At 55.2% G+C, this 27,218-nt stretch overlaps 1 protein-coding gene across 1 annotated transcript in view; it reads right to left on the bottom strand.

Annotated features, from left to right (window-relative positions):
• The window catches only part of Hs6st1 (heparan sulfate 6-O-sulfotransferase 1), a 40,198-nt gene extending 13,258 nt beyond the window's left edge, over positions 1-26,940 (bottom strand). Inside the window, exon 1 of the mRNA XM_051204276.1 lies at positions 26,181-26,940. Coding sequence (XP_051060233.1) covers positions 26,181-26,707 — 527 coding nt within the window. The 5' untranslated portion in view covers positions 26,708-26,940. The remainder of the gene's footprint in view (positions 1-26,180) is intronic.
• Positions 26,941-27,218: the final 278 nt, after the last annotated feature.

The raw sequence follows: 27,218 nt of genomic DNA, 5'->3' as shown, positions 1-27,218 counted from the left end.
AAGATGTCACTTCCGCCAGACCGCATGCATGCAGTCCTACTTTGGGGTCAAGGGAAGGCGACAGAATACTGCTCCTCTGCTGGGTGTGCGCAGGAAGGAGGTGGGCACGGACCAGGGCCAGGGGAGGAAAGGCAACCCAACTCCTCCTGCCTCTTCACCTCTGTGAGGGCTGGTGCTCAGAATCCAGACTTCACATCCCCATGGCCTGAAACTGGCTCCTACCCTCTTCCCTCACCATGAATACCAGGCCAAAGAGTAGAAATGGGGCCTGCAAGGAGGGGTAGTTCTGGGCTCTGCCGATGTGTGCAGTACACATGCTTGGCTAGGCTGAGGTCCCACCCATAGCCAGTCCACACCTGCTTCTGCCACGAACCAGGCAGCGCCCAACTCTGGTTATCTGCGCCAGGCACACATGCTACACATGGCCAGGCACCATGCTTATGCCACACCTTGACAGAAACCGCCCCTGCCAGGACTAGAAGGGCTCAGGGCATACAAGCCCTGACATACTGAACCTGGACTCTGGACACTACACGGCAGCCGCGAGGCATAGGCCTTAAACTGGAGTCTTTGTCCAGAGTCCCGGCTGGATTTTCCTTTGTTTTCCTTGTAGTTTTCCCATTTCTTTCTTTTTTTTAAATCACCAAAGAAACACAAAAGTGTGTACAATCTAAAGTGACTCCAGTAAGTTGTCCTCTGATTCACATGTGCGTACACACGCACACACACACACACCCCAAATACACAATGAATTAAATGCGCACCATAGATACCATGTTCAGAGCTGGAAGGCGACTCTGTCTTTACCTTTCTGGGGTCACTCTCCAGGCCCAACTTGCTGAACTCAAAGATGGTGGCTGGTTCTTTCCCACAATGCTAAGCAACATCCTATGAGCAGTTCTCTTACAGCCGCCATAAGCAGTCTCCTCAAAAGGATGCTGCCACACACCTCCACACCACCCACCTCCACCCAGCCCACTGCAGACCTACCTTCCCTCCAAAGAAATCAGAGCCTTGACAGCCCTTCTAGAAAGAACCACAGTGTATGACCAAATTACCTGCAGTCTCCTATTTGTCAGCCTGTGGCCCTGTTGGCCCAGCTCTGTCCACTGGGAAGGAGCTGACCACCTTTGGCGGCTACAGTGGGAAAGCTATCACTTGTAATGACCCTGGCCCTGAGGACTACTGGTCTTTCTAGAGACAGGAACCCTCCCCTACCACATCTGGCTACGTCAGCGTCTCAACAAGTGTTCTTCCGCTGTACAAGGGTAGAGGGCAGGTACTTGCTGGCCATGCTCCTGGTGGGTTGGTAAACTGAGGTTCCCAGAGGCATTTGACCTAACAGGCTATATGTGCGCTATCACTGACCGTCTTCGCAAGGCAGCCGGCAGGAACTAGGTGTGCCATAGTCAGCATTGGGCTACAGATCTACCTGCCAAGGGCTCTGCCACTGAGCAGCTGTGTGGCTGCAACAGGGCCCCCATAAAACACCTCTGGCTTGTTTCTACCTTGTGAAATACAGATACTGCATCTCCTGAGGTTCACAACATGGCCCGGCAGGAGTGGTCCAGGCAGGCTCAGCCCAGCCCAGCACAGAAGGAAGGAGAAATGGCTGAAATACACTTACCTGTTTTCACCGATCACCCATCAAGGCAGAGGTAACAGGCCATGCAAGAGAAAGAGAGAAACCATTTGTCAAATATTGTGTAGAAAATGTGCAAATGTAAGATCTCAGGCTGCCCTATGACCTCAAAAATAAAGTCAGAACTGGGCTGTGCAGGTGCCTCGGTTAATAAAGGGTTTGTCTCTCAAGCACGAGGATGTGGGTTCTGTCCCCAGAAGCTACATAAAAAGCCAGTGGGGCTCAGTGGGTAAGAGCACTTGCTCTGTAAGCCTTGGGACCAGAGCTGGACTCCCTAGCACGCATGTAAAAAGCCAGGCAGGCTATAACTGCAGTATTGAGGGGCGGAGATGGTGAGCATGGGCTCATTGAGAGACCCTGTCTCAAGGCAATAAAGTGAAGCGCTATAGAGAGAGATACTAATGTCCTGCCCTGGCTTCCACATATGAATTCATACATGCACGCCTGTATACTTGTGTGTGCACATGGTGGCATGCACACGCATACGCGCACACACATAATCTCAGCATGGGGAGACAGAGACAAGTGAATCCCTAGGATGCTCTGGCCATCAAGCTTAGCCTACTTGGTGAGTTCTAGGCAAGTAAAAGGCCCTGCCTCAAAACCCAGGGTGGCTGGTGCCTGAGGAGCGACATCAGAGGCCTTCTGGTCTCCATAGCACACGTGCAATCTCATCGATACGTGCACATCCGCCCACCCCGACAGGCAGCGTGATCGAAGACATCCCTCCCTGCACGGGCTGGGTGTGGTGATGCATGCCCGCAATCCCAGCACTTGTGAGGCTGAAGCAGGAGAATCGGCAGTTTTGAGGCCAGCCCCAGCTAATATACAGGAAAGAATCTATTTCAGAACAAAACTTCCTAAATGTCTAACACCACGTACCAAGGAACAGCCACGGCTTACTGTCGCCTAAAGCAACCACACACACACACACACACACACACACACAGAGAGAGAGAGAGAGAGAGCCACGTGCTCACACATGCACATGCAAGTTCACGCGTGTGTTTAGAGATTGAGGAGTTTTCATGTACAAGGACAGATGAGATCCTGACCGTCAGGACAGCCTGAAGATCCGAGTGTGTGTGCGCGTGCCTGTGTGAGTGTGCGCGTGCCTGTGTGTAAGGAACAGGTGTCTCCCTCAACCGCTTTCTACCTTATTTGAGGCAGAGTGTTACACTGAACTCAGAGCCCACCGATGTGGCTAGACCAGCTGTCCAGGGAGCCCCAGGGAGCAGCCTGCCTCAGGATTCCCTGTGCTACTGTGCTTAGCTCTTTATGTGGATGCCGAGGGCAGGGACTCACTCAGACCCTCATGTTGTGTGGTGGGCACTTCACCCACTAAGCCATCTTCTCAGCTCTGGTTTTCTTCAAAATAAAAGTGTGTGTGTGTGTGTGAGAGAGAGAGAGAACGGGAAATTCATGCCAACTTATTTCTATCAAAACTTAAAATAATCCATAATCCAACACTTTGGTGCTCTATCCCAGTCAGGAAAGGAGATGCTCAGGGTCAGCTCTCTCCCAGTCAGGAAAGGAGATGCTCAGGGTCAGCTCTCTCCCAGTCAGGAAAGGAGATGCTCAGGGTCAGCTCTCTCCCAGTCAGGAAAGGAGATGCTCAGGGTCAGCTCTCTCCAGTCAGGAAAGGAGATGCTCAGGGTCAGCTCTCTCCCAGTCAGGAAAGGAGATGCTCAGGGTCAGCTCTCTCCAGTCAGGAAAGGAGATGCTCAGGGTCCTATCACAAGGGCAAGCGGGGGACTGCAAGGAAAGCTCAGACAATCCAAGAGTCAATTTCAACACAACACAGATTTGTCAAGCACGCAGAACCAAAGTCTGGCCCACTCATCTCCATCAGAACATGCTGACCCTGGGCTGTGACTGGTCAGGTTCCAGGCAGAAGCAACTAAAGGGAGAAGGGTGGCTCTGCCTCACAGCCCGAAGGCGCAGTCCACCATGGTGGGGAGGGCATGGTGTCAGGTGTGCGAGGCAGCTGCTCCCGACACACCCACAGTCCGGAAGCCCGGGCCTGCGGGATGGAGCCACCCGCACTGAGGATGGGTCTTCCCCACCTGGACTCCTAATCTAGAAACTCCCTCACAGACAGGCACAACAAACCACAGGTTTCCATGGTGATTCTAAATCAACAAGGTGATTAATGGAGACTGAGTATCACACCAGGCAGGCATGATGATGCAATGAGTAAACTCGGCTGTGGTTGGCACCTCACCTGGATTACAGACCTCCATAGGCATTCAGGAGCATCTGCTATAGAGGAATGGCCCTTCAGTTTAAGCCCCCAGTAAAGTAGGAATGCAGAATTCCCGTCACAACAGCCCGAACATGACCACGCTCCCTGCCCACCGTCCACAGGTTCCCTTTTATGGGTACACATTGCTAGGCAGCCCGAGGACAGGGTGGGCAGCGTCAACCCATGTCCTTGCTGGGTATGCGGTCAGGGAGGGGAGGGGACGGCAGTGGCCTTCTTAGCCACTTGCACTGGCCTGGCCTCTTGGGTACAGGGGACCTCAGCAGTGCGTCAACTGGGGCACAGTTCAGCACCCTCAGGGAGGCTCTGGGGCCTCCAGGGGCCAGCACCCTGCCTGGAGGAGCGTGGGTGTCTCCCAGAAGCAGTGCTGTGTGCCTACAGTGTTTATTCGTGTGTGTGCGCGTGCGTGTGCAAGTCAGTTCTCCCCTCCTACCATGTGGGTCCCAGGGATCAGATTTAGACCATTAGGCTTGCCAGCCAGCACCTTCACCAAGCCAGCCACCTCACCAGTGCGTGGCGGGGTGCTTAAGGACATCAATGAACAAGGCTGGGCCTCTCCAGTCCTCTGCTGCCTTCTTTACTTCTGTGGGTGGCTTTGGATAGATATGAGAGGGCCATGGCCCCTGGAGCTTGGCTGCATGCCCACGGGGTTTCCTGCCTGAGACAAACCGAACTGTCCTCTTAGCTGCCCTCGGTCCCTGCCCAACCCTGGCCTGGGCTGTATCACAAAGACCTCTCTTAAGCTCCTTGATCCAGGGTGGGTAGGGGGGACAGTGCAGCCAGGAGAAGTCCCCACAAGGAAAGGGTTAACAGGGAGCAGCTAGAATCGGGAAGGGGGAGGAGGGCTGAGCAAACACAATAGGGATTTAGCTCAGTCAGTGCCCGGGCCCTCCTACTGCACTAAGACAGGCCAAGAGGATCTAAGGGATCATCCAGGCTGGCCTGGACAGGCGCAGGCTTGGATGGCTCTGGGCACCGTGGCTTTGACCTGCTCTGGCTGGGAACAGTGAGGTTCCTGCAATGGCAGGAATGTTCCAGGCTTCTGGCCCACCAATTCTTTAGACATTTCTGTCACAACCGCACCCCCGGGGTAGTGATACCAGGGGTTGTGGCTCACTCAGGAAAAAGGGCCTCCCCTTCCAGAAGCTTCGGAACTACACTTTCTGGGAGTAGCCGTTGTGGGAGTGCACTTTAACCAGGTATTTGGGTAGGACCCTGGTGTGGCACAGGGCTGTGTCAGCAGGAAGACAGGATGATAGTAAAGAGGCTTAGCCATCATGCTGGGTATGGGGGAGGTCAAGCATTGGGGGCTAGACCGCAGACATGGGGTGCAGAGGGGTGCTGGTGACTCAGAAGGGGGTGGGAGGGGCAGCTGGTGTAGTGTCAGCTGACAGACAGGTTCCAGAGGAGGTGACGGCTGGACTCACCCAGGAGATGCCCCACACAGGAGGTGGAAGAGAGGGCCACGCGCGACCGAGCGAGCGCTGAGGCCTGGACTTCATCTGTCCCTGTCACTCCTGCCCACCAGCACTTGCAGGGTGCCACCATGCCTCCCGGTGGGCAGGTGACAGCCACAGGAAGGGGCCCCTGGGCTGTGTTTGCATGTGTGAGTTCTAGAGAAGGGCACCGCAGAGCTGGGGCTCAGGGTTCCCATGCCATGCTCTGGCCACGTGGACCCAGCGTGTGGGTCACTGGCCTTGTCTTATGTTTCAGGGTAGGGGCCTGTCCTGGCGGCCCAGAAGATCTGTGTCACGTGCACAGGGTGTGCCCACGGGAACACACACACACCGACCCGACCCTTCGCGCCTGGGTGCAGGTGGCACTGAGGTCACATGCCCATTTGCGGAAACACTGCCCCGCTAGCACTGGTGAGGGGTTCCGGAAGGAAGCTTCCGGTCTGCCATTAGGACACAACTGAACCTCGGGCCATTGTCCTTTTTAATTAAACCTATGCTATGGTCATGGTGTGCATTTGTGTTCGGATCAGTGTGGATGTGCCGTGGCATGTGTAGGAGGGCAACTCTGTGGAGTGAGTACTCTCTTTCCTGCCTGTATGGTGAGCACGCGTGTGTGGAGCCCGCGCTCTCCCTCTCAGAGCCCTGCAGATTCCCCCAGGGAAGCCCCCTGCCCATGTGCAGCCTCCATGCTCTCCCTCGAGGGTCCATCCCCCCCCCCCCAGCCTGTCATAGCAGCATACCTCGGCACGCTATTTTGAAGCCTGCGCAGGCCACACACACCAGTGGTCCACCCCACCCCGTCTATGCGTAAGGGAGTGTGCTGCTCTTAGCCATGGCCTACTTGAGGGCCCTGAGCATGCCAGGCAGGGCTGTGTTGTTTTCTCTCTTGCTTTGTTTCTCTACTGGTCTGGCCCCACGGGGCCTGGGCAGAATGAGGCCTCGGTTAAGCCTCTGAGGTGAGGCTTGGCATGAAGCCCACTGGCCAACAATCCCAAAGCCACTCCCTAAAACTGAGAGCAGATGACTGGCAGAGATCGCACTGTGTTCAGCAAGCACTGGGTGGGTAGGTGGGGGTGGGGGAGGTAGGGAATCCAGGGTGGTTAGAGCAGCCTAGATCTGGAGATCAGACACCTGGGAAGGGTCTATATGAGTGCTTGAGACACTGCACCCTGGGGGAATGGCCACGCCTCCTAAGGTCACAGCCTCTGGGCCTATGGGGCAGGCTGGGTCTGGAGGTGGAGGTAGCTCAGGAGTAGAAGACAGGCTGCAGTTAGGTGTCAGATTCCCTCCCCTGAGATACCCTTTCTATTCTGTGACCATCCCTGGCCTGAGGCTCTGAAGGAAGCAAGAACTGACTAGCTAACACAGACACAGACGGGTGGGCAGGTAGGCACATCACCCCTCAGGAGCTCTAGGGTCCTCCTGGCTGGTGGGGGTCCCCCAACCCCACCTATGGGGAGTACCTTCTGTGCGTGTGCAAAGGGGGCTCTGCACCAACTCCTGACTGCCCTGGGCGGTGCTATAGGCTGGGTTAGAGACCCTGGGTGGTGTCCAGGCCAGCAGCCCAGGACTCGGGGGGTCTCTCCAGCACTTGCCCACCTGGCACAGTGCTCCTTGATCAAACTAGGTCTCTGAGGTTGAGAACAGAGTCAGCCTGTCTGTGTGCAATTCTAGCCTCTGGCCACCAGTATGTTAAAACATCTACGTACCTTCATACTGGCCTCTGCTACTGTTAGCAACCAGTTAGGGAGAGGGGGAAGCGGCTGGGAAGGGACTGGGGTGCATCAAAAGTAAACAAAAACACCCACTTGCCCCATTAGTCAACATAACCCTAGAAATAGAGATCCTGGAAATAGGAAAGAAAAAGAAATAAAAGACATCCAAACAGGAAAAGCCAAGTAGTTACACATGCAGAGTAACAAGTTTGTACGTATAAGACCCCAAACAAGGGAAAACTACAATTAATTAACTTAGCAATGTTGTAGGATACACATTTAAAAATCAGTTGAATATGGTAGCAATAAACACTCTGAAAAGGAGATTAACAAAAGAGCTACAATTTTCAGCAGCATTAAGGGTAAACTTAAGCAAGGAGGTGAAAGATTTGCATACTGAAAACTGTGATACATAAACGGAAACAAACGGACCCTGACAGATGTGAAGACAGACGCTCAAGTTGATGGGTCAGAAGACATAACCAGGAACTACAGAACTTCAGATCTACAGACGGCAGAGCCAAAAGGTAAATTTTAAATTTCAGTTACTATGCCCTACAGATCCATGAAACAAAACTGCCTGAGATCTTCAAGCCCCTCACCCAAGGACGGATAGTTCCTAAAATAACGGAGGCTAACGCTTATGGGCGATAACAAGCCACATTTTCAGTCCCCTAAACAAGTTTGTCTGACCTATCTGCACTGGATGTGTCTGATCACATGTGGGCGGGAGGTTCACCGGCAGGAAATACAGTTGCCCCTGATTGGACCCGATGGGAAATACTTTAGCCACCTCAAAACTCGACTGGAGTCATTTCCCAGAATCAGGGTATGGACCTGCCCAGAATCCATTACCTGCCCAGTTTTTAATTAAAGCTTGTTACAAATTTGGCTTTAAATTGTAGTCATGGTCTTATTTTTCGACCGGTGGGATTAACACAGATCATTACAGCTCTCATAACTACAAAATATTTTCTACGTATATAGAGCTCATCTTAGAGTCTTATGGAAGGGATCTCAAATAACCAAAGCATGTATGTCATAAAGAGCAATGTTAAAGGACGCATTCCAAAATTTACTACAAAACAGTGGTAATCAAATGAGTGTGGTAGTGAGCATGGTGGCGCACACCTTCAATCCCAGCACTCAGGAGGCAGAGGTAGGCTGATCTCTGTGAGTTCAAGGCCAGCCTGGTCTACAGAGTAAGTTCCTGGAAGGTCAGGGCTGTTACACAAAGAAACCCTGTCTCAAAAAACCAACCAACCAACCAACCAACCAACCAATCAACCAAACAAAAAACAACAACAACAACAAAAAAAACCAACACCACCACCAAAAAAAGGAAACAAAATTATAATTTAAGAAAAGCAGTAGGAAAGATGCTATGAGACAGGGTTCAAGCAGAGGGGTTTTTATTAGGGAAAGGGAAGGGGAGGAGACAGGCCTCAGGGGACAGGAGCAGCAGGGGAGAGGAAAGAGGGGGAAGTGGATGGGGGAGGGAGGGAGAGGGAGGGAGAGGAGGGAGGGAAGAGGGAGAGGATGAGGGAGGGGGGAGGGAGGGAGAGAGGAGCAAGGCAGGGCTCTTTTAAAGGGAACACAGTGAATGTGCACAGGTGATGCTCTTAGTGGCTGCAGCTGAGGGCGTGTCCTGTCAGAACCCCAGCACAAGCTGGTACAGATGCCCGGAATACTAACAGGTTTGGTACTGACACAAAGATAGAGACAAACAAAACATGAAGTCCTTGAAATAAGTACTTGCACATTCATAGCCCCCCCCCTCCCCCCCGCCCATTTGACAAAGATGTCAAGACCATTCTACAGGGAAAGGAAGGGAGAGCTAGACAGACATTCATACAGAATGAATCTGAAACCTATCACCCCACCTTGTGGTGGAGAGACTGGACCCAGGGCCTGTCCCTACAGGCTAGACAAGGGCTCCGTCTGTACCTTGAGCCATTGGTCGCTTGTCTTCCAGCATCAAAACCAATGCTGAATGGGTCAGTCAACTAAGCAGAGTTAAAAAGTAAATGAGCGCTGTAGAAAAGCTTTGAGGTTGGTCTGGAGGAGGATTTCTTTGACAGACAAGGGAGACAAACTGGGCAAAGTCATCAACAGAGTCAAAAGACAGTCCACAGAACAGGAGAAATATTTGCAAACAGACATTCAAGATATCCATAATATATAAAGAATTTTTTTTTGCTTATGTGGTTTTTTTTTTTTTGTTTGTTTGTTTTTCAAGACAGGGTTTCTCTGTGCAGCTTTGGAGCCTGTCCTGGAGCTCGCTCTGTGGACCAGGCTGGCCTCAAAGCCTCTGAACTCACAAGAGATCTGCCTGACTGCCTGACACTGCCTCCCCAGCCCTGGGATTAAAGGTGTGCACCACCAACACCGCCACCTCTCGGCTCCTTAAAAAAAACTCTTATGACTTAATAAAACACCAAATGGTCCATTGAAAAGTAGGTAAAAACATTGACATTTTCCCAAAGATGCTCACCACCGCTCAATACAAGAGGGCTGCAACTCTGAACTACAATGAGGCGGCCGGGGAGATGGCCCAATGGTAAGGATGGTGGCACATGCCTGTAACCCCAGCACTGGGAATGGCAGGGGGTTTCTGGGGCTTGCTGGTTAAGACAGTCCATTCAAACAGGTGAACTCCAGAGTCAGTGAGAAATCCTGTCTCTGAAATCGAGGAGGAGGCTGGGCCTGGTGGCACACCACTTTAATCCCAGTACTCCCGAGTGGAGGCAGGAAGCTCCATGAGGTAGCCTGGTCTCCATAGTAGGTTCCAGCTCGCCAGCAACACACACTGAGACCCTGTCTCGAAAGAGCAAAACCAAACAACGACAACAAAAGTGAACAAATAAACAGAACATCGGAGAGGGCGGAAGGAGACAGTGACGCTGACTCACGGCCCTCACATTTGCGCACACACGTGAAATCACAGACTATGCTCAACGCCACTGATTAGGCACCTCGTATACATCAGTGCAGCCACTGTTAGAAACCAACCAAGGGGGATGGGAAGGCACTCCGCCATCGTCCCAGCTACTCTGGAGGCCAAGGCAGAGAGTGAGGCTGTAGTGTGCAATGCTCGCCTGCGGTGGGTAACAAAGGTGGGTGGGATTAGGCTATGAATAGCTATTGTACTCCGGCCTGGGCAAGGGGAGACGTTATCACAAAACAAAGCCACCCAGAAAAAGAGAACTGGCAAGTAGGAGGAGGAGGAATTAGAACCCTGTACATTCTTACTGGGAATAAGATGAAGACCTTCGAACGAACAGATTTACCACATGATCCAGCATTCTCCTTTTGGATATATACCACAGAATAACTGAAGGCACAGGCTTGAGGAGACATTTGCACGCCCGTGTGAACGACAGCATCATCCCCAAGCAAGGAAAGCAACTGCATAACCACAGACGGATGAACTAACTAGCAAGGCGAAACACACACACACAATGGAGTATTAGCCTTAAAAGGGATTCTGGGCCGGGGAGATGGCTCAGTGGATAAAGCGCTTGCCTCACAAGCATGAAGATGAGTTCAGATCCCCAGCAACCACATAAAAAGCTGGGCAGGTGGCAGTGTGGTCTATACTTGTGGCGCTTGGGACGCGGGATCCCTGGATAGGTTGGGTAGGGGAACTAGCCAAATCAACAGGCTTTGGGCTCAGTGAGAAACCCTTGAGACGGAGTCTGACTTGGTTGCCAGAGGCCAGAGTGGAATCCCAGAGAGTAGGGTTTGAAGATGGAAGGAGGAGGTGTGTGCACAAAGACACCCAAGTGCCAACGCGGTTGACACAGCTGTATGCTGAGCAAACGGGTCAAAACCAGGCATTCCCAAAGCGAGTGGCTACAGCCAGGCCTGGGCAAGATCTGTCTCCAGGAGCACTCTGGGTGGAACAGGAAAGGAGGTCCCCTTCTCCAGGAACTGCTATCCCAGGGAACCGCAGTGACCAGGAACACATGGGACCTGCCCGGTCTATGTGAGCTCCCACTCCCGTTCTCTAACACAGGAGAGGTGGCGGACTCCTGGGACCAAGCAGAGGCTGCACAGGATGCCCTCTCATACACACATCTGCACAGCCCCATTAGCTTGCTCCTGGAGGCCACTCCCCAACGAAAAAGAAGGGCAGCAACTTCCTGGGACTCGACACCCAGGGTCCCATGGGTGATGACTCTGTGCAGGGTAGAAAATGCCTGGAAAGAAGGGGCAGGTTGGCACAGGAGAGAGCACCCTGACACTGTGAGCCACACCCTCCTCCTCATGCCCATGCCCAGGTCTGTGCAGAGCGCTGCCCTCCGATCATCCCAATAGTAGGAGCCAGAGGTGAGACCTCAGGCCTGCCCTCTGGACTGCCAGGGCCAGGCTCAGTGCCTTCTTCAGGCTGTTCCAGCTGCTGGTCCTTGTCCTTCTCAAGGGAGGGTCACAATAAGCATTGGCTGTGAGGAGGGAAAGCACATGCATGTCACCTACGACATAAGGTCTGTCACCCTCCTGGACGTGTCTCCCTCTCCTGGGCACAGGGGAGGAAAGAGCCCTTAGCTCACAGCATCTTAGTCCAAGCTTTCAGATACGGAGACGTATCACAATCGTCTTCTGTATGGCCAGGGAGCCTGACCCTGGACTGAGGCTTCAGTCCGCCTCTGCAGTGAGAGGTCACCCTTGAACCGCATCCTCCCGCATCCTAGTCATTCACGGGGCTCCTGAAGGGTCAGGCTACAGAAACTGCCCAGCCACCACGTGGAAAACTGCTCAGCTCTTAGCAGGCACTGGAGAGAAGGAATTCCAAGCAGGAGGAAATGTTGGAGTGCCAAGAGCTTGGAAGGAGAAACGGGATTCTCGATCTGGAATGTGTGAGTCACCACTGGCCGCAGAGCATGAGCGGATGAGGGTGCGTGCATGAGTAGGCGCAGACACACTGGGGTGAGGGGGACGGCGTATGCTGAGAGCAAGCACCCGGTCCTGTCGCCTGCTTTATCCCAGGACTCTCACAGACTCCAGACTCTTGCACTGGGGCACATATGTATAGGAGAGACCTGTGGCTTAGCTGCCATAGCCCAGCATCCCAGGGAATCACAGCTGTGCCCTCGAGGCTGGGCAAGTGTATTTCCACGCCAGGGCACCGTTCTGGCAACTCATGGGTCTTGGCTGGGTCTGAAAGGATAAAGGCAAGTACCCACGCCCCAGGTCTAATCATCCCGACAGTAGGACCCTGAGGTGCCCCCCCTTAAAGAGTCAGGCCACACTGCAAAAAGAGTGGGCGTCCTTGTGTATAGCAGGGGTGGTGCAGACGCTGAGCACTGGGCTCCGGCCAGACCTGTGTTGTTAGTGCTGGTTCCTCAAGGACCTCTTATGCGTGGCAAAAAGGGGCCTGCCACTCAACGGCTAGCAGCTGCGCTGCAGCACCCAGGGTCGCAAATGTTGACCGGGAACTGAGGGTGATGCTGGGTGAGGCAGGGCTAGGCCTGTTCCGGCAAGGCTAGGAAAACGTGCAAACATACTTCCTCACCGAGCCTTCCGTTGAGAATGCCTGCACCCACAATACCCTCTCCCCAGAATTCCTCTGTGGCTCCTCCAGAATGCATGGTGGCTTCATAGGGGTAATAGTCCCTCTCTGGTTCGGGAAGGGCACTACAGAGGCTGCTGGTGACCAACCAGAAGCTCTCCAGAATGCACACTATTTCCACTCCAGCTTCCTCATTCAACCCACCTCACAGGGAGCCACTGCTCTCCCTTGAGCTTTAGCAGCAGAGGGCCAACCTCCCGACACCTGATAGCACTTAACTCCATCGGCTCAGCACGGGACACACACACACACACATACACACACACAGGTGCCCTGAGCAGGTCTGGGGAATGTCTGTACCGGTAAGGCTTGGGGTGTGTAAGCCTGTCCTGTGAGTGCCAGCACCCATGACAAAAGTTGGGGGTGGTATCTAAGTAGCAGCAAGCAGCCGGAGGGGCAAGTGTGGCTTGCAGGGGTTACCAGGGTCTCAGCCTCCTTCCCCAAACACTGCTCAAGGAAGGGTAGGCCTTGTTCTTTGAAGCTGCTCTTCCCATCTCTCTCCTCTTGGGACCTGGATGTTTGGGCATCTACAGCATCGGTAATTCAGTCAGCCTGGTTGGATGCACATTTGTTACTTGTTAACTATTAAATCAACTTCCAACTGTTCTGCAATGCCCAGCTGGTCCTTTAGGGATGCACCTGGAAATAATGGTTATTTTGATTGGGTACTTAACATTGCATCTGGCCTCGGGTATGTGTTAAAGGGTACTTTGATGGCTAACTTTGGGTGTCACCTGCTTGCACTAAGGACTCGCAGAGGACTGGAAAAGAACGCCTGGCATTAGAATCAGGGAACTAAGTAAGGCTCCCTCTCCAGGTGTGGGCAGACGCCACATGGACAGCCAAGGAGTCTGCACAGAAGGGAGTGTCACTCGGGGGTGGTACCTGCTCTCTGGCACCTGGGAGATACCGTCCTCCCGCCCTTGGGCATCATCAGTTATCAGTGTCTACTACAACTCCACTTTCATTAGCCAGCCTGGCTCCCTGCATCCTACGGGTTCCGTTCCTCTGGAGCGTTAGTGCAGCTACCCTTTGGGGACACTGCTGGCCACGCCCATCTCCCCAAAGTTTACCCTGCGTTCTCCTCTGAAGAGGAGAGGGCCATGAGGCCTTCAGGGCAGAGCCCACTGCTGTCCCAGGTGGGGGTGATTTGTCGGATGTGGAGTAAGAAAAACATGCGCCTCCACAAACTGCAAAGGCAGTGTCCCTCAGGGGTGGCCTTGGAAACAGAGGCCCCGGGAAAGACCTGTGGGCTAGCCCATCTTCTGATGACCGTTGGGGAGTCCCTCAACGCAGTGGTTTTCCTGCTTGCAGCTGGGACACGAAGTGCCTCTACCTCGGGGCTGTGATGAGGACGCCTGTGCCCTAGGTTAGCCCCCTGCAGCTGCACGCCGATGCCCAGCTCAGTTAGAGGACCACACACTGCAACAGCTCAGCATCTGTCCCAAGGGATGGCCACCTGCTTCCTTTCTCAGGGTCAAGCACCACGCCCTACAGGGCATTACTCCACGCTCTGCGGTAGCCCCTTCTATTGACCTGGCAGAGTGCCTTCCGTGTGTCACAAGGATAGGGCCACTCACAGGTCCTCCTCCACCCGTCCGCTGAACGCTGTGAAACCGGGCTAGAGCCAAGACCACACACACTTCCATCTTGACCAGCAAAAAGACACAGGGCAATGGGCCAGGGAGGGTACAGAGAATGAGGGTGGGTGACAGGGTCTGGAGGGGCCTGCTCAGCTGAACAGTGAGCTCAGGTTCAAATCCCCCAAGCACAGTTTCTTGTCTGGGAGCCGGTGCCAGGTGGAGATCACATGGTACTCACTCATAGATAAAAACAAGTGTGGAGTCCAGGGAGGATGCTGCAGTGTGGCAGGAGATCTACAGCCCTGGCCGCATGGCTCAAGTCTTCTGGACATCTGTGAGCAAAGAGGAACCCACAAGGCAGGAGGGGGCCTGGCCCGAGGATGCAGGCTTGAGCCAGAAGACAGACACCTGTGATGGCATCTTGATTGTCAACGTGATTGCACCTGGAGTCAACTAAGAGACAGACCTCTGAGTATTGGCTACTGAGCTCAAGTTGGCAGCATCCATTTGAAAAGTTGAAAACGCAGGCACACGCACATGCATGCACACACACGCATGCGCGCACACACACACACAGACACGCGCGCACGCACACACACAGAGGCACGCACGCACACGCACACACACAGACACACACACACGCATGCATGCGCGCACGCAGACACACACAGACGTGCGCGCGCACGCACACACACAGACACACACACACGTGCATGCATGCGCGCACGCAGACACACACAGACGCACACAGACACACACACGCATGCATGCCCGCACGCAGACACACACGCACACACACAGACACGCACACGCGTGCGCGCACGCTCCTCTAACCCCGGCACTGTAGAGGGTGGAGACAGGGTCACCAAGGCTTGCTGGCTGGCAGGCTCACTGGGAGTACCTGCCCTAGGGGAATAAGTGCAGGACACCAGATGTCGTTCTCTGCCCTCAGCAGTGAGCATGGAGACATACAACTTCCACCACACACACTTTTTTCTTTTTTAAAGCCAGTTTTGGTGGCTTGTAATTACACACTTGCAATCCCAGCACTGGGGAGGTGAGGTGGGGACGAGCAGATCCCCGGGGCTCACTGGTCGGCCAGCGTAGCCTACTTACGGGAGCTACAGGCCAGTGAGAGACTTTATCAATTAAAAACCGGCTAAGGCAGAAAGAAGCCAAGGACAGCATCTGAAGTTGACCTAACTAACGCACACACCCGACCTGCAGACTGAGCCGGAAGATCTTTCTTCCTGTCATGGCCGTCTTGACGGTCAGCTTGATTGCATCTGGACTCAACTAAGAGACACAGCTCTGGGTAGGTCTGTGAAGGCGTTCCCAGGAACTGGGGGAAGAAGACCATCCCCCAACCCCCATCCCCCATGGCTTAGACGTGAAGGGGTGGGAGGGAAAGCATGGCTGCTCGCTGGTCTGCCTCCTTGGTCAAGGGTACACGTGTCCCACGGGTATTGTATTCCTGGCGGGGCTGCCACTCTCCAGTGACGTCGGCACCCAGCCTGATGGCCCGGATGCTCTAGGAATCTTCTAGGCCTTCAGAGGCCTGTGCCTCGTAGACTCAGCAGCAAGTGGGCTACTGGGTTCTTAGCCTCTCCAGCATGCACACTGTCTGATGTCAACTGCCCAGACATTCTAAGTAATCCCCTCCATCACACACACACACACACACACACACACTCACACACACTCACTCACTCTGGCTCCTCTAAAAAAACCATACTAATACAACAACCCCAGGCTGCTGGGATGCACTCTGGTGGCTCCAAGGCCGGTGGCCTGCTGTTATTGCATGGGTCTGAGTCCACCTGGGTCCCTCTCCAAGCCAGCTCCCTGAGAGGTGTGCTTCAGATAGCCTTCAACCCACATCACTAAAACCGGCAGGTCTCCTATAGAAGCTGCATTTTCCGCTGGGCATGCTGCCTGCCCAGTTTCCAGGAAAGCGAAGGCACAAACCTGTCCTTACAGGACTCAACTTCCTGATGGCTATAAACGGCACGATGTGGGAGGGTGGCAAGCCTCCTCGGAGTTCAGGAGGTGGTCTGGCAAACAGCCTTGCACGAGCGAAACCACCCACACCCGCCACCTGCCACAGGGACAGAGGTGGCAGAGGACGTCTGAGCCCCTCCAGGCTGAGTAGGGCATGGCCACCAAGTCTCTGTTCACACGGACCAGCCGTGTCTCCCTGCAGCCCATCCTCTCTCTCCCCACCCCCTGCCTGGGCAGGGTCTTTCTTCAATCAGAAACCTCTAGACTCAGGCTACCAAGGTGACTCAGCAGGCAAACACAGTTTCTACCAGGCCCAGCTGGAACCCTCAGGGTGGACGGAAGGGACCACTTCTGCAAGCTGTCCTCTGAACTTCCCATTCGGCACACAATTAGATTAAAAATTAAATTAGAGGCTAGGGATGGCTGAGTGCTTAAGAGCCTTTGCTGCCCTTGCAGAGGACCTGGGTTTGGTTCTTGGCACCCACATAGGGCAGGCAGTTCACAATCACTCCAGATCCAGGGGGTCCAGTGCCTGCCTCTGGCCTCCAAAGCCACTCGCACATACCAGCATACACTCACACAGAAACACACATGTCCATACGCATAAATAAAAACATCATGAAAATAAATCTTTAACATTACACTCAAAAAGGCCCCTAGATACTAAGGAGACATCTGCTTATCCCACTCCCCCCTGACTTTGACCTCTGGGCACTCACACTTAATGAGCTTGTGCAACCACTCATTTCGTTAGACTATGGGTAAACCTGGTAGTCTCTCAGAGACCCCCACCTAGGTCCTTCACGCTATCCTGGGCCTCTGACAGGCCTACCATGACCAGCTACATTTGCCCCCATTGCAGACAGGCAGCATGAGCCAGACTCCAAGATCCCCTGGTGCGGAGGCCACCTTGCTGCCTGTCACTGGGGAGGGGTAGGAGGGGGATATAGGGGACTTTGGAACCATAGGCTTGTGGCTCTTTCACAGGTGACCTTATGTGACAATTTATTCGTGCCCTCCGGTCCTCAGTTCACTGTCTACAGAACGGGACGCCTACTGATGACTGAATGAAGAAACCCTAGCGTTGAGTGAGGGCTGAGTGAGTTACCATAGGCCCTGGCAAAAACTGTCTGTCACTCTCCAGACCTCCATTCCAGTAGCGCCTGTGACAGTCTCTCTGTGGTCTAGGGTTCAGGAAGGCTCACACTGTACCCCACACCTCCAATTTCCCCGTTTGAAAGGACACTCATTTCTCACCATGGTGACAGGAACACCAAAGCTCCAGAGAGGTAAATATTTACATGGGAGTTTTAGTGCGAACTTGGAGGGAGATGCTCGCCTTTGCTGCCCCATGAGCTAGAAGCAACCGTCTACATTTGTCCCCTGGGCTCTATGAGCTCGGGAGTGTTCTAATTCTCAGTTAGAAAGATACTCAGGGGGGTTACTTTGTCCCATGCTGGTGGGGTGAGGCATCAGGGGCTGGGGCTGAGTATGTGGGGGCGTCCATGATAAGCTCCTCCGCTGGGAGGGCAGCACTAGGAGCCTGTCCACAAAACAGCATCATGCAGGGGACAGCCTTGGGTGTGGCTGCAGCAGACTGTGGATGGGGAGGGAGCAGGGCTAGGTATCAGATTCAGACGAGCAGTGTCCAAGGTCAGGCTGTGAGTAGCAAGGCCCAGTTTCCCACGCATAGAGATGGAGCCTGGGTGTTTCTCAAGCAGCGGCCTCTTGGCTTCTGCTCTGAATTGTAAGGCCCTTTCTTCTAACTCAGCCTCACAGAGACCTTGATAAATGTGTCTTCCAGCACCTGCCTTCCCGGGCTCAGCTTGTGTACCCTAGCCCTGCTGAGTACATCTGAAGGCTGCCTCGGGGGATTTACACTGTTGGGAGGACAGTAACGAGACAGCCATCTGTCCGCTCCCTTGGCTATCTAGGCCTATGGCGGAGACGGCCTCTATCAGCGAGGTCTCGGAGGGAGGGGTTCAGAGGTCAGCAGCCCCACCCCATGCCGTGTATGCACGAGGTCTTGGGGTGCATGAGCTGGCTTGACTCTAGCCACTGCAGTGTGTATGCAGAGCCACATTAAAGGTGAATGGGTACACTGGAGGTGACATCTGCTGGGCAGATGACCCTAAGACACACAGAGGACCCTACCAGCCAACAGGGAGAGGATAAACGACCCCACAGAGGACAGCCAAGGCCAAATGCACTAAACAGGTTAAGGACAGAGAAAGCCTCAGCAGTCAACACACAGGACAGCGCCCTGCGAAAGTCAGAAGAGTTCCCAGGCCACCAGTGCTCACGTCACAGCAGATAAACTGCATGCCTGAGTCTGCAGGGCCTTCTGGGCAGAGGCTGTACCACCCTGTCTTCTTAGACAGGGCGTATAGCACCCCGAACAGGTACACTTTTAATAACTCGGACCGTGGCAGGCAACATGATGTGAGGCTCCCTCCAGGCCGCTCGCAGAACAAAGCCGGGAAAACAGGAGCTGTGTCTAGACAGCCATGGGGCTGAACTGGGAGGTGGACGGATTATATATGCATGTCATGGACCGGCAAGGATACACCTCAGAGACAGGCTGAGCAGAGACAGCAGGCTGCAGGCCAAGTATAGGCCAAGTACAGGGCCTAGAAAGTTTGCCACGTCGAAAACAGCTTAGTGTTTGGTTTAAGGGAGCCGCTAGCTCCTAAACAGTAAAAGGAGGGGACACGGGGTGGGGGCAGATGCGGAGATACTCCCCCTTGGGCCTACAATGGTGGCAGAAGTGGCTATGCCCCCAGACTCCGCACTGCACCCCTGCACACTGCTGTGGGGGTGGGGTGGGGTTAGAGCCTGGGTCTGACCCTATGCCACATTCCAGTGAGCATGCTCCATGGCATGTTCACCCCTCCAGCCCCTGCCCTCCAAGTGGCTCAGAGGAAGAGAGGGGAATCAGTCCACGGGTACCAATATCAGGCCCACATTTGGTCTGGGGATGGAGTACTTGCCTAGCACCCAGAGCCCTGAGTTCAGTCCTCAACACTAAATACACCATGCATGGAGGGTTCTAGCTGCTGGTCTGAAGTCCCACCAGGTTACACAGCACGGCTGGGAGCTGGCTCTGAATGTCCCCCCCCTTTTTCTTTTTCTGTCCCCAGAAGTGGCAAGACTCACTGTAATGGGGGATTGTATGTGCAGGTCCTGGCCTCTCCCCCTGTGGCAGGCAGTCACGTGACCTCTTACAGAAGGGAAAACTGGGCACGGGTGTCATAAACCCTATGAAAGGCACGGCTGGGTTGCACCGGTTGGACCAGCTTCAAGCCTGGGCCCTCACTCACTCTGCTGTCACTCCGGTCCCGGTCCCGGAGATGCTGCCACTCCAGGCTCCTGCTCTCTCTCTCTCTCCTGTATGTCCCTAGCTGGCTTCCTTGCTCCTGGGCAGAGCCAGTACCTTCTGTCCTCACCAGGCCTGCGGCATCGTGGCGCTAACCCCGAGGCCTCTTGGGCTCTCGACTCTCATCAGTCCACAAGGGGGTAAGTGAAGGCAGCAAATGAGGTTCTGAGTGGCCCAGGAAGGGGACAGCCCAAACCGGACTCCACATGCAGGCCCAGCAGGGTCCCCAGGAGGGGCACAGTTTCTAAGGAGTGGCCTGGCTGATCCACAGACAGAGGCAGAGGCTTGGGTCTGCTGTGAGAGGGAAGGAGCCTGCTCATGACCAGAGGGGTAGATGACTCTGGCCACTGACCTCTGTGCTTTACAGATTAGTAAATCATTAATTCCCCAGTCTAATCTGTGCACTGACTATCTTCCCAGACAACTGCTGATTTGTTCTCCTGTCCCCGCTACCGGGCCTTTTAACATTCTTCATGTAAACAGAGGCGGTAGCACAGCTCAAGGCCTTCAGAGCTGAGCCACATGCTGGGCTGTGGGGAGTGGCCTCTCTCTGAAGCTCTGTGCATATATGCAAGGCCCAGCTCAGCAGTGCCCACCAGGGTACCGCAGACAGCCTGCTCTCCAGAAGGGGAGCTGGGACCTCCCTGCTGGCGGGACTGGGGAACTCAAGTGGTCATGAATGGCTACGGTTCCCACATGGCTTGGGAACAATCTGGAGCTGGATGCACCACAAGGTCACCTGTCTAGACCCCAAATGGTGGCCAGACAGTTCCATCATAAAGATGGGGTCAGAGTCACACTGGCTCTGGCTACAGGGCAGCAGAGGCTGGCTTGGAGGTTCCCGATAGCCTGGAGGGTCCAATCTGGAACACATGCCCCCAGGACATGAGCAGGCAAGGGGTACATGCAGGTTACTGTGTGTTCCTTCCCCTGCTGCCCAAGCCCTGTCCTTACAGGGGATCTGAACACTCCTGGAGCTTGGGGCTCGTTCCCTGTGTCGGGCTGCCCAGGCCAAAGTCTGTGGCTCAGTGAACCCATGAATGAACAGCTGGGAAGCTGGGAGTCTGGGTGAAGCCTCCAAATGGTCCAGCTGCCCCACGCTCTCTCACTCAGGCAGAGCAAGTCAGCCACAGAGGGTCGAGACGCCTCCACTGCATGGCAAGTTTTACAGGACGAACAGGAGTGTAGACTGAAAGCAGGATTAGTCTGCCAGAGGGTGTGGATCAGCCAAGCTCCGGGTGCCCACAGTGGGCCTGGCCTCAGAAGGGCCGGTGGTGGGTTTGCCAGGCCCCAGCTTCCCACCAAGGATGAAGCAGGGTGTACTGTCTGCGGTGGAAACTATCTGGAAGCTGGAGAGTCTTTTTCTGGGTCAGAGGTCAGGAACGGCTGGCTGGCTTTTAGCTTTCTCTGTGTGTGGAAATGTGCATGCCATTTCTGCAAACTGACAGACCCTGGGGACTTGGAACAATACCACAGCAGGAAGGGGCACTTTATTCAGGGACAAACAATACCACAAGTCCAACAGCCAGCAAATGACAGGCCAGAATTCTAAGGCAGATGAGGCACTAACACCTGGGCTATCTCTCTCTACTTAGGCTATCTCCAAATACCTCTTTTGCTCCCATTCATCTGGAACCAGATGGAACCAGAGGAAACGGCTCTCTGGAACCAGTTATACCCTGCACACGGGAGGGGGTTTCCCACCCAGTCGGATGCTGTCCACATCCCTCCCGGCTGGCTGGCACTCTACACAACCCCTGCCTGTCCTGGGGTCTTGAGCTTACTCCTCTCCTCCCCCACCAGTCTAACACACTCTCCCTTCAAAATAAAAGCAAAGTAACAAAAGTCTTACTTGGGACAGGAAAAGGCAACTGAGTTCCCCAAAAGACCAAAAACCAACAACAATAACATAACAAAACAAAAAACAAGAAAATCCCCTACCCCCCCCCCAAAAAACCCAAAAACAAGAAACGAAAACCCAGTCCTGTAAGATGACAGATGCTAAGCAGTATATGTCACATCACTTTACTGATGGGTCCTGAAAAGGGGGCAGAGGCTTCCTTACTCTGTGTGTAGAGTACCAGACAGACAGAGACAGGTTGGCCATACCCTCCCCCCCCCCCCCCCCCCCCGCTGGAGAACAGTGGCGTGCAGGGGAGGCCCCTCGAAGCTTCCCTGTGCTGCTATGGACTGTCGTCAGACCTTGTCAGTCTCTTTCAGAGCCAAGAGAACATGCTTGATCCCTGCCCTGCAGCTGCTATAGGTGAAGGCTGCCGGCTAGTTTCTAGTAAGCCTGACGACTCAGGTTCCCTGTAAAACTGTACATTTCTGGAAAGCCTGTACTGCCTGAATCTATGGCTGCCTTTCTTACCTGGGGACAGTCATTCCCCCTGGGGCAGGAGACAGAGGGCTGTTTGAGGCACCGGGCTCCAGATGGACAGATAGCATAGAGCTGCCCTGCCCGGGGCCTTCCGTCTCAGGCACTCTGGTGAGTTTAAACGGGCCGTCTTCATACACCTGCTTTATGGGGGTGTTGAGGGCTATCTCATACTTTTTCCATCGTTGTAATGAAATCCCTGAGGCTGGGAGCTTTCCAAGGCTGACTAACTCGCTTCTTAGAGGTCCAAGGACATGATGCCAGCAGCAGCTCAGATTTAGTGAGGGCCGTGTGGAACACAGATGACATCAGGGTGACACAGTGTGCAGGAGAGAGATCACATGGTTAGAGAGGAAGCCACAGAGCAACCATGGAAAGGCCCAGATTCAGTATTTCAGGAACTAAGTGCAATGGCTCTCCCTCCCTCCCTCAGGTCTCCCCAAATAACTAACTCACCTAGGCTCCCCTCCTAAAGGCTCAGAGCCATCACACTGGAGACTGAACTCCCAGCAAGGCATGGGGCAGACTGAGATCACCACCAGCAGCTCAGGGACAAGAGCTACCCGTGACCAGCACCCCAGCCTGTCCTCTGACCCCCGCTGTAGACATCTCGAAGCAGGTGGGGTGACAGGACACAGCCATGTCCTGTTCCTTACAAGGCTGTGCCACCTAAATGGTATGAGAGCAGGGCTTTGTATTAAATAAGTACCTTTCACTCACACAAACAAAAAATCCACACAAACACGCACTCGGGGGGGAACCAGTAAGACGGATGCTTCAATAGATAAAAGATGCCTGCCATAAAACCCGATCCCCTGGATCCATGTGGTAGAGGAGAGAACTCACTTACACAGCTGTTCTCTGACACACAAACACTCACACATACTCACACCACACACACAATACTCACTCTCTCTCTCACACACACACAAAAACACTCTCTCATACACACTCACTCACACAAAAATGTAATAATAGGTTCTTTTAAAATAAGAGTAGCCTAGATTTCAAGTGAAAAAGACGGAAAGATAGAAAACAAGGGGAAAAAACCAAAAAACTTGGTTGTTGTTTTTGAGACCTGATCTCGCGTAGTGCGTGCTGGGGCTCACTCACATAGCCAAGGATGACAGTGACCTTCTAACCCCCTGTTCCCACACTCTGCAGTGACAAAGGTACACCTCCATGACTGGTTCAGTGTGGTCCCGGGGTTAGAACCTAGGGTCTCCTGCAGGCTAGGCTCTCACTCTACCAACTGAGCTACATTCCTAGCCCAAGAAAACTTTTAAAACCTCGACTGTGATCCTGGTGAGGTGGCAGTTGGCAAAGGCTAGACTACACGAAGCGTGGGTGTCCCCAAGGGTGGACTAACACATGCTCTGCGGCGCCGCAGAATGTTCAGATATTCCACGCTGACGATCTTCCAAAGGAGACCAGAGCTACGTGAAATATCTGTACAGAGCGGAGTCTACTCAGCATTCATTCTTTACACAACCGAAACAAGGGAGCCTCCCAACTCCCCACGTGTGTGCCCAAAGCAGGGCTACAGCAGACGGGACACAGGAGAGGCGGACTCTTACTATAACGGACGCTGGAGGGCTCCAGACCCATTAGGTACCACCCCAGAATGGCATCCCAACCTCCCATCCTCACCCCTGGCTGCTAATGAAGTCATAAATGGAGCCACGAGCTACCAACTGTAGGCTTCGCTGGTCCCCGGAGACACGCTGTGTTTATCAGAAAGGCTTTTCTGACGCAGGTGGACACGTCCTCGGACCAGAGCTGGTCCGGGTGCCGGTGGTCCCCGGTAACAACCAACCCCTGGCAGCTCCATCTGTGCCGGGCCCAGCCAGCAACCCTTACGTCTCTCTAGGCCGGTTTTGTAAGTACACAGGCTTACACTAGCAGATGTGGAACATCTGCAGTACACAGAGGCCACAGAAACCTCCAACGCTTTGCTCACATACCTGTCCCCCAACCAAGGCAGGAAGTTACAAACCTAGGGGGAGCGGAAGCCCTGCCCAACCCCTCCAGTCACCCAAATGTGTGCCCAGTTCAGAGCAGCCACGGGCGGTCATCTGTCCAGGCTCTACCACAACGCTGAGGGCAGAGAGAAGAGGAAGGCTTACCCCATCCAGTTCACAAAGGGAACAGCCTTCAAGGGTGCCAGTGAGTTCCACTCAACGCTAGCCACCCCGCCATCAAGGGCTCTGAACCTAGCCCGGCAATGCATAAAAACCTCCTGAGCTCGTTTGGGTGGCGGGGGGTGGGGGTGGGGGGGGAGTGTGCGCGTGTGGGGGTGGGGGGCACCCAATGCCTAGAAAAGAAACAAATGGGCGAGATGGAAGAGAGCGGCACAGAGGAACCCAGTGTCACCTACTGGGTGGCACCCTTAGAGGCTCTGGAACCAAGGGCGCTGGAGGCCCCTCCCCTCCCTATCCGCTGCTGCTGAGTCAGCAACTTCTTGGCTGGGGGGGGGGGAGCAGTCCACACAGTACTTTCAGCCTGGCCCTTTCCAGGCAATCCAGGCCTATGCAGACATCTGGTGCCACCCCCTCCCCCCACCTCTCATTCACAGCTGGGAGGCCACCTGAGCCTCTGTGCTGGGACAAGTCTAGCCAAGGGGCACAGGGGTCCTTCACCCTGGGAACCCATCGTAGGTCTGCAGGAAGAGTACTCTGGTAACAATCTGCGGCCAATGCCATCCATGGGGGGTGGGTTCACTCCAACAGCAGCACACACAGTTTGCCTGAACCTCCTATAAATAGGATGCCCCCCACCCCGCCCGGTCCCACATCCTGCACACAAAGAGGACCCTGCTGGGGTTCCGTCAGTGCCTGGGCACCCACAGCCTTGATTGATTGACAGGTGGACAGGTGCTATGGCCAGAACCGGCTCCACCTAGCGTAGCACGGCTGAACCATGGCAAGGGTCCGGTACCTGCAACATATACGCGTACACAGCAGAGCTAGTGATGGACAGGAAGCAGTTTCCAGGGCCTGGGAAGGAGACTCTGGGTCCAGGTTAGGGTGCTGGACCACCTTTGAGACTGAGAACTGCTAGGGGTGGTGTGCTGTGCGCATGGCAAGAGAAAGTAGACCTATCAGCCAACTCTGGCGTCCTAGTATTCTGACAGTTTAGGAAACGGACTGGGGGCTGTAGGGCAAATGGACCAAACACAGCTCCGGGCTGGCTGAACCCTGCAAGGTCCCAACCCCACCAGAAAGCCAGCACTTGCCTGCCCCAAGAGTACCAAAGAAATAGCAACATCAGTCAAGACTTGTCCCCGCCCATTTCCTAGCTCATCTGTAAATTTAGTCCTACAGTAGATACAGAAAAGAAACAAAGGCAGGCATGAAAAACCCTAATTCCTGGCCCCTCCAGGGGTGGGGGTGATGATCCCAGAAGGACCGGTGCACACCAACTGGAAGAGGACTATGATCTCAACTTTACAAAGTGCTTCCTGAGGGGCTGCCCCAAACCCCACCGGCCCCCACCCCAGCCCTCAGGCGAGGAGAAAACTCAAGGGCCTTGCAGCACAAGTAGCCCTAACTGCCTCGGCTATCTCCAACCTGGATGGTGGACAGATTTCCAGGGAAGGCAGTCCCAACCACAGGCTTTGTGCCTAGGTAGAGCCTCCTTCTCCCCGCCTTCAGCCCGGGTCACACAGGCCTTTGTTCTAACCTGCACACACCGGCAGGCAGAGCCCACCCCTTTCCTGGCAGCTCCTCCCCAGGCTGGCAGGCACCGGAGGGCCCGAAGACTGCACAGGTGCAGGGGAAGAGGGACTCACGTCTCTCGCTCCACTTTCGGCGCTAGACAGGTATGGACTACACACACACACATACACACACACCTGTTTTTCTGCCTCTAGATCCAAGGCTGGACCTTTGGTCCCCGAGGTTTATCTTTTAGGTTAGTTAGCCAGCAGCACACCGCAGGTGGGGTGGACAGAGGGCAGCCGGCCGTGACCCAGGAGGAAGTGTGGGCACTGCGCAGCCAGGCCAATGGTGAGGAGAGAGTCACAGAGGAGCCGGTGAAAAGAGGGATCAGAGGTCAGGAGTGGCAGCTGCAGGGACAGACGAGCCGGCAGATCGGAAGGGGCCCCGAGAGAGCAAGGAGGGCAGATCTGGACCGGGGTTGGGGGTACCCCCTCTTCCCCCCGCGCCATCACACTAGCCCGCAGCGGGCGCTCACCTGGGCGAACGCAGACCCGCTGGGTCGCGCCGGTCTAGCACCCCGGGCACACAGTTGGTGAGTTCGGTCCAGTCAGCATGCAGCCCGCAGCTCCAGCCGGTGGAGAAGCGAGAGAAGAGCCACGTCTCGCGGCGGTTGGGCCGATAGCAGGTGCACTTCTTCTGGCCGGGCCGGCAGTCGCAGGGCACCTCGAGGCGCACGTTCTGCACAAGGTGGCGGCCGAAGGTGGTGCCGCCGGTCTTCTGGATGTGCAGGAAGACGATCACATCGTCGCCCTTCATGTCGAAGCGCAGCGAGCGCTCCAGCTCGCGCACCGGGAAGTAGTACTTTTTCTCGTAATGTGGGTCCGGCGTGGGGAAGAGATCCAGGTCGTCGGGTGGCGCACGGCCCCCGGGCGCGCCCAGGCTCAGCCCCGGGCCCGCGTACTGGTACAGGATGAGCATGAAGCACGCCGAGCCCGCCACCACCAGCACGAACTTGCTGGCGCGCTCAACCATGGTCCTGCCGCCGGCGCGCCGCCGCCGCATGTGTCACCATCGCCGGCGGCCCGGGCGCCGGGCCTGGGAGGGCGGGGGGCGCAGCTGCTCCGCCGCCGCCGCCGCCGCCGCCGCCGCCCGCACTCCGGCCCGGCCCGGCTACTCGGCGCCCAGGCTGCGCGCAGCGTCGCGGGCCCCGGGCCTCCGCGGCGCCGTGGTTGCTCCCCGCCCCGGTGCCCGGCTTGGCTGGCGTGCGGCCCGGCCCCCGCCACAGCGCCCCACAGTCGCGCGCCCGCCCGCACCGCCCGCACCCGCCCGCACAGCCCAGCGCCGAGAACGCTCTGCGCCGCCCCGTGCGCCGCCGCGTCTCCGCAGTCCGTCGCGGCCCCGCCCCGGCCCGCCCCCGGCCCGCCCTCGCGGCGCCTCTTGCCGTCGCCGCCCGCTCCGATCCTCCGCTCCGCCTTTGGAGCGCCCTGGGGGGGGGGCTGGGGAGGGGGGGGGGACGACGCCGGGGCACACGGGCCAGCGCAGGGCGCCGGGTCGCGCGTCTCTCACACTCTGT

This window comes from Phodopus roborovskii, unplaced genomic scaffold (genome assembly GCF_943737965.1).
Source record: "Phodopus roborovskii unplaced genomic scaffold, PHOROB, whole genome shotgun sequence".
NCBI classification, from domain to species: Eukaryota; Metazoa; Chordata; class Mammalia; order Rodentia; family Cricetidae; genus Phodopus; species Phodopus roborovskii.
This window is presented reverse-complemented; position numbering and strand designations above follow the sequence as displayed.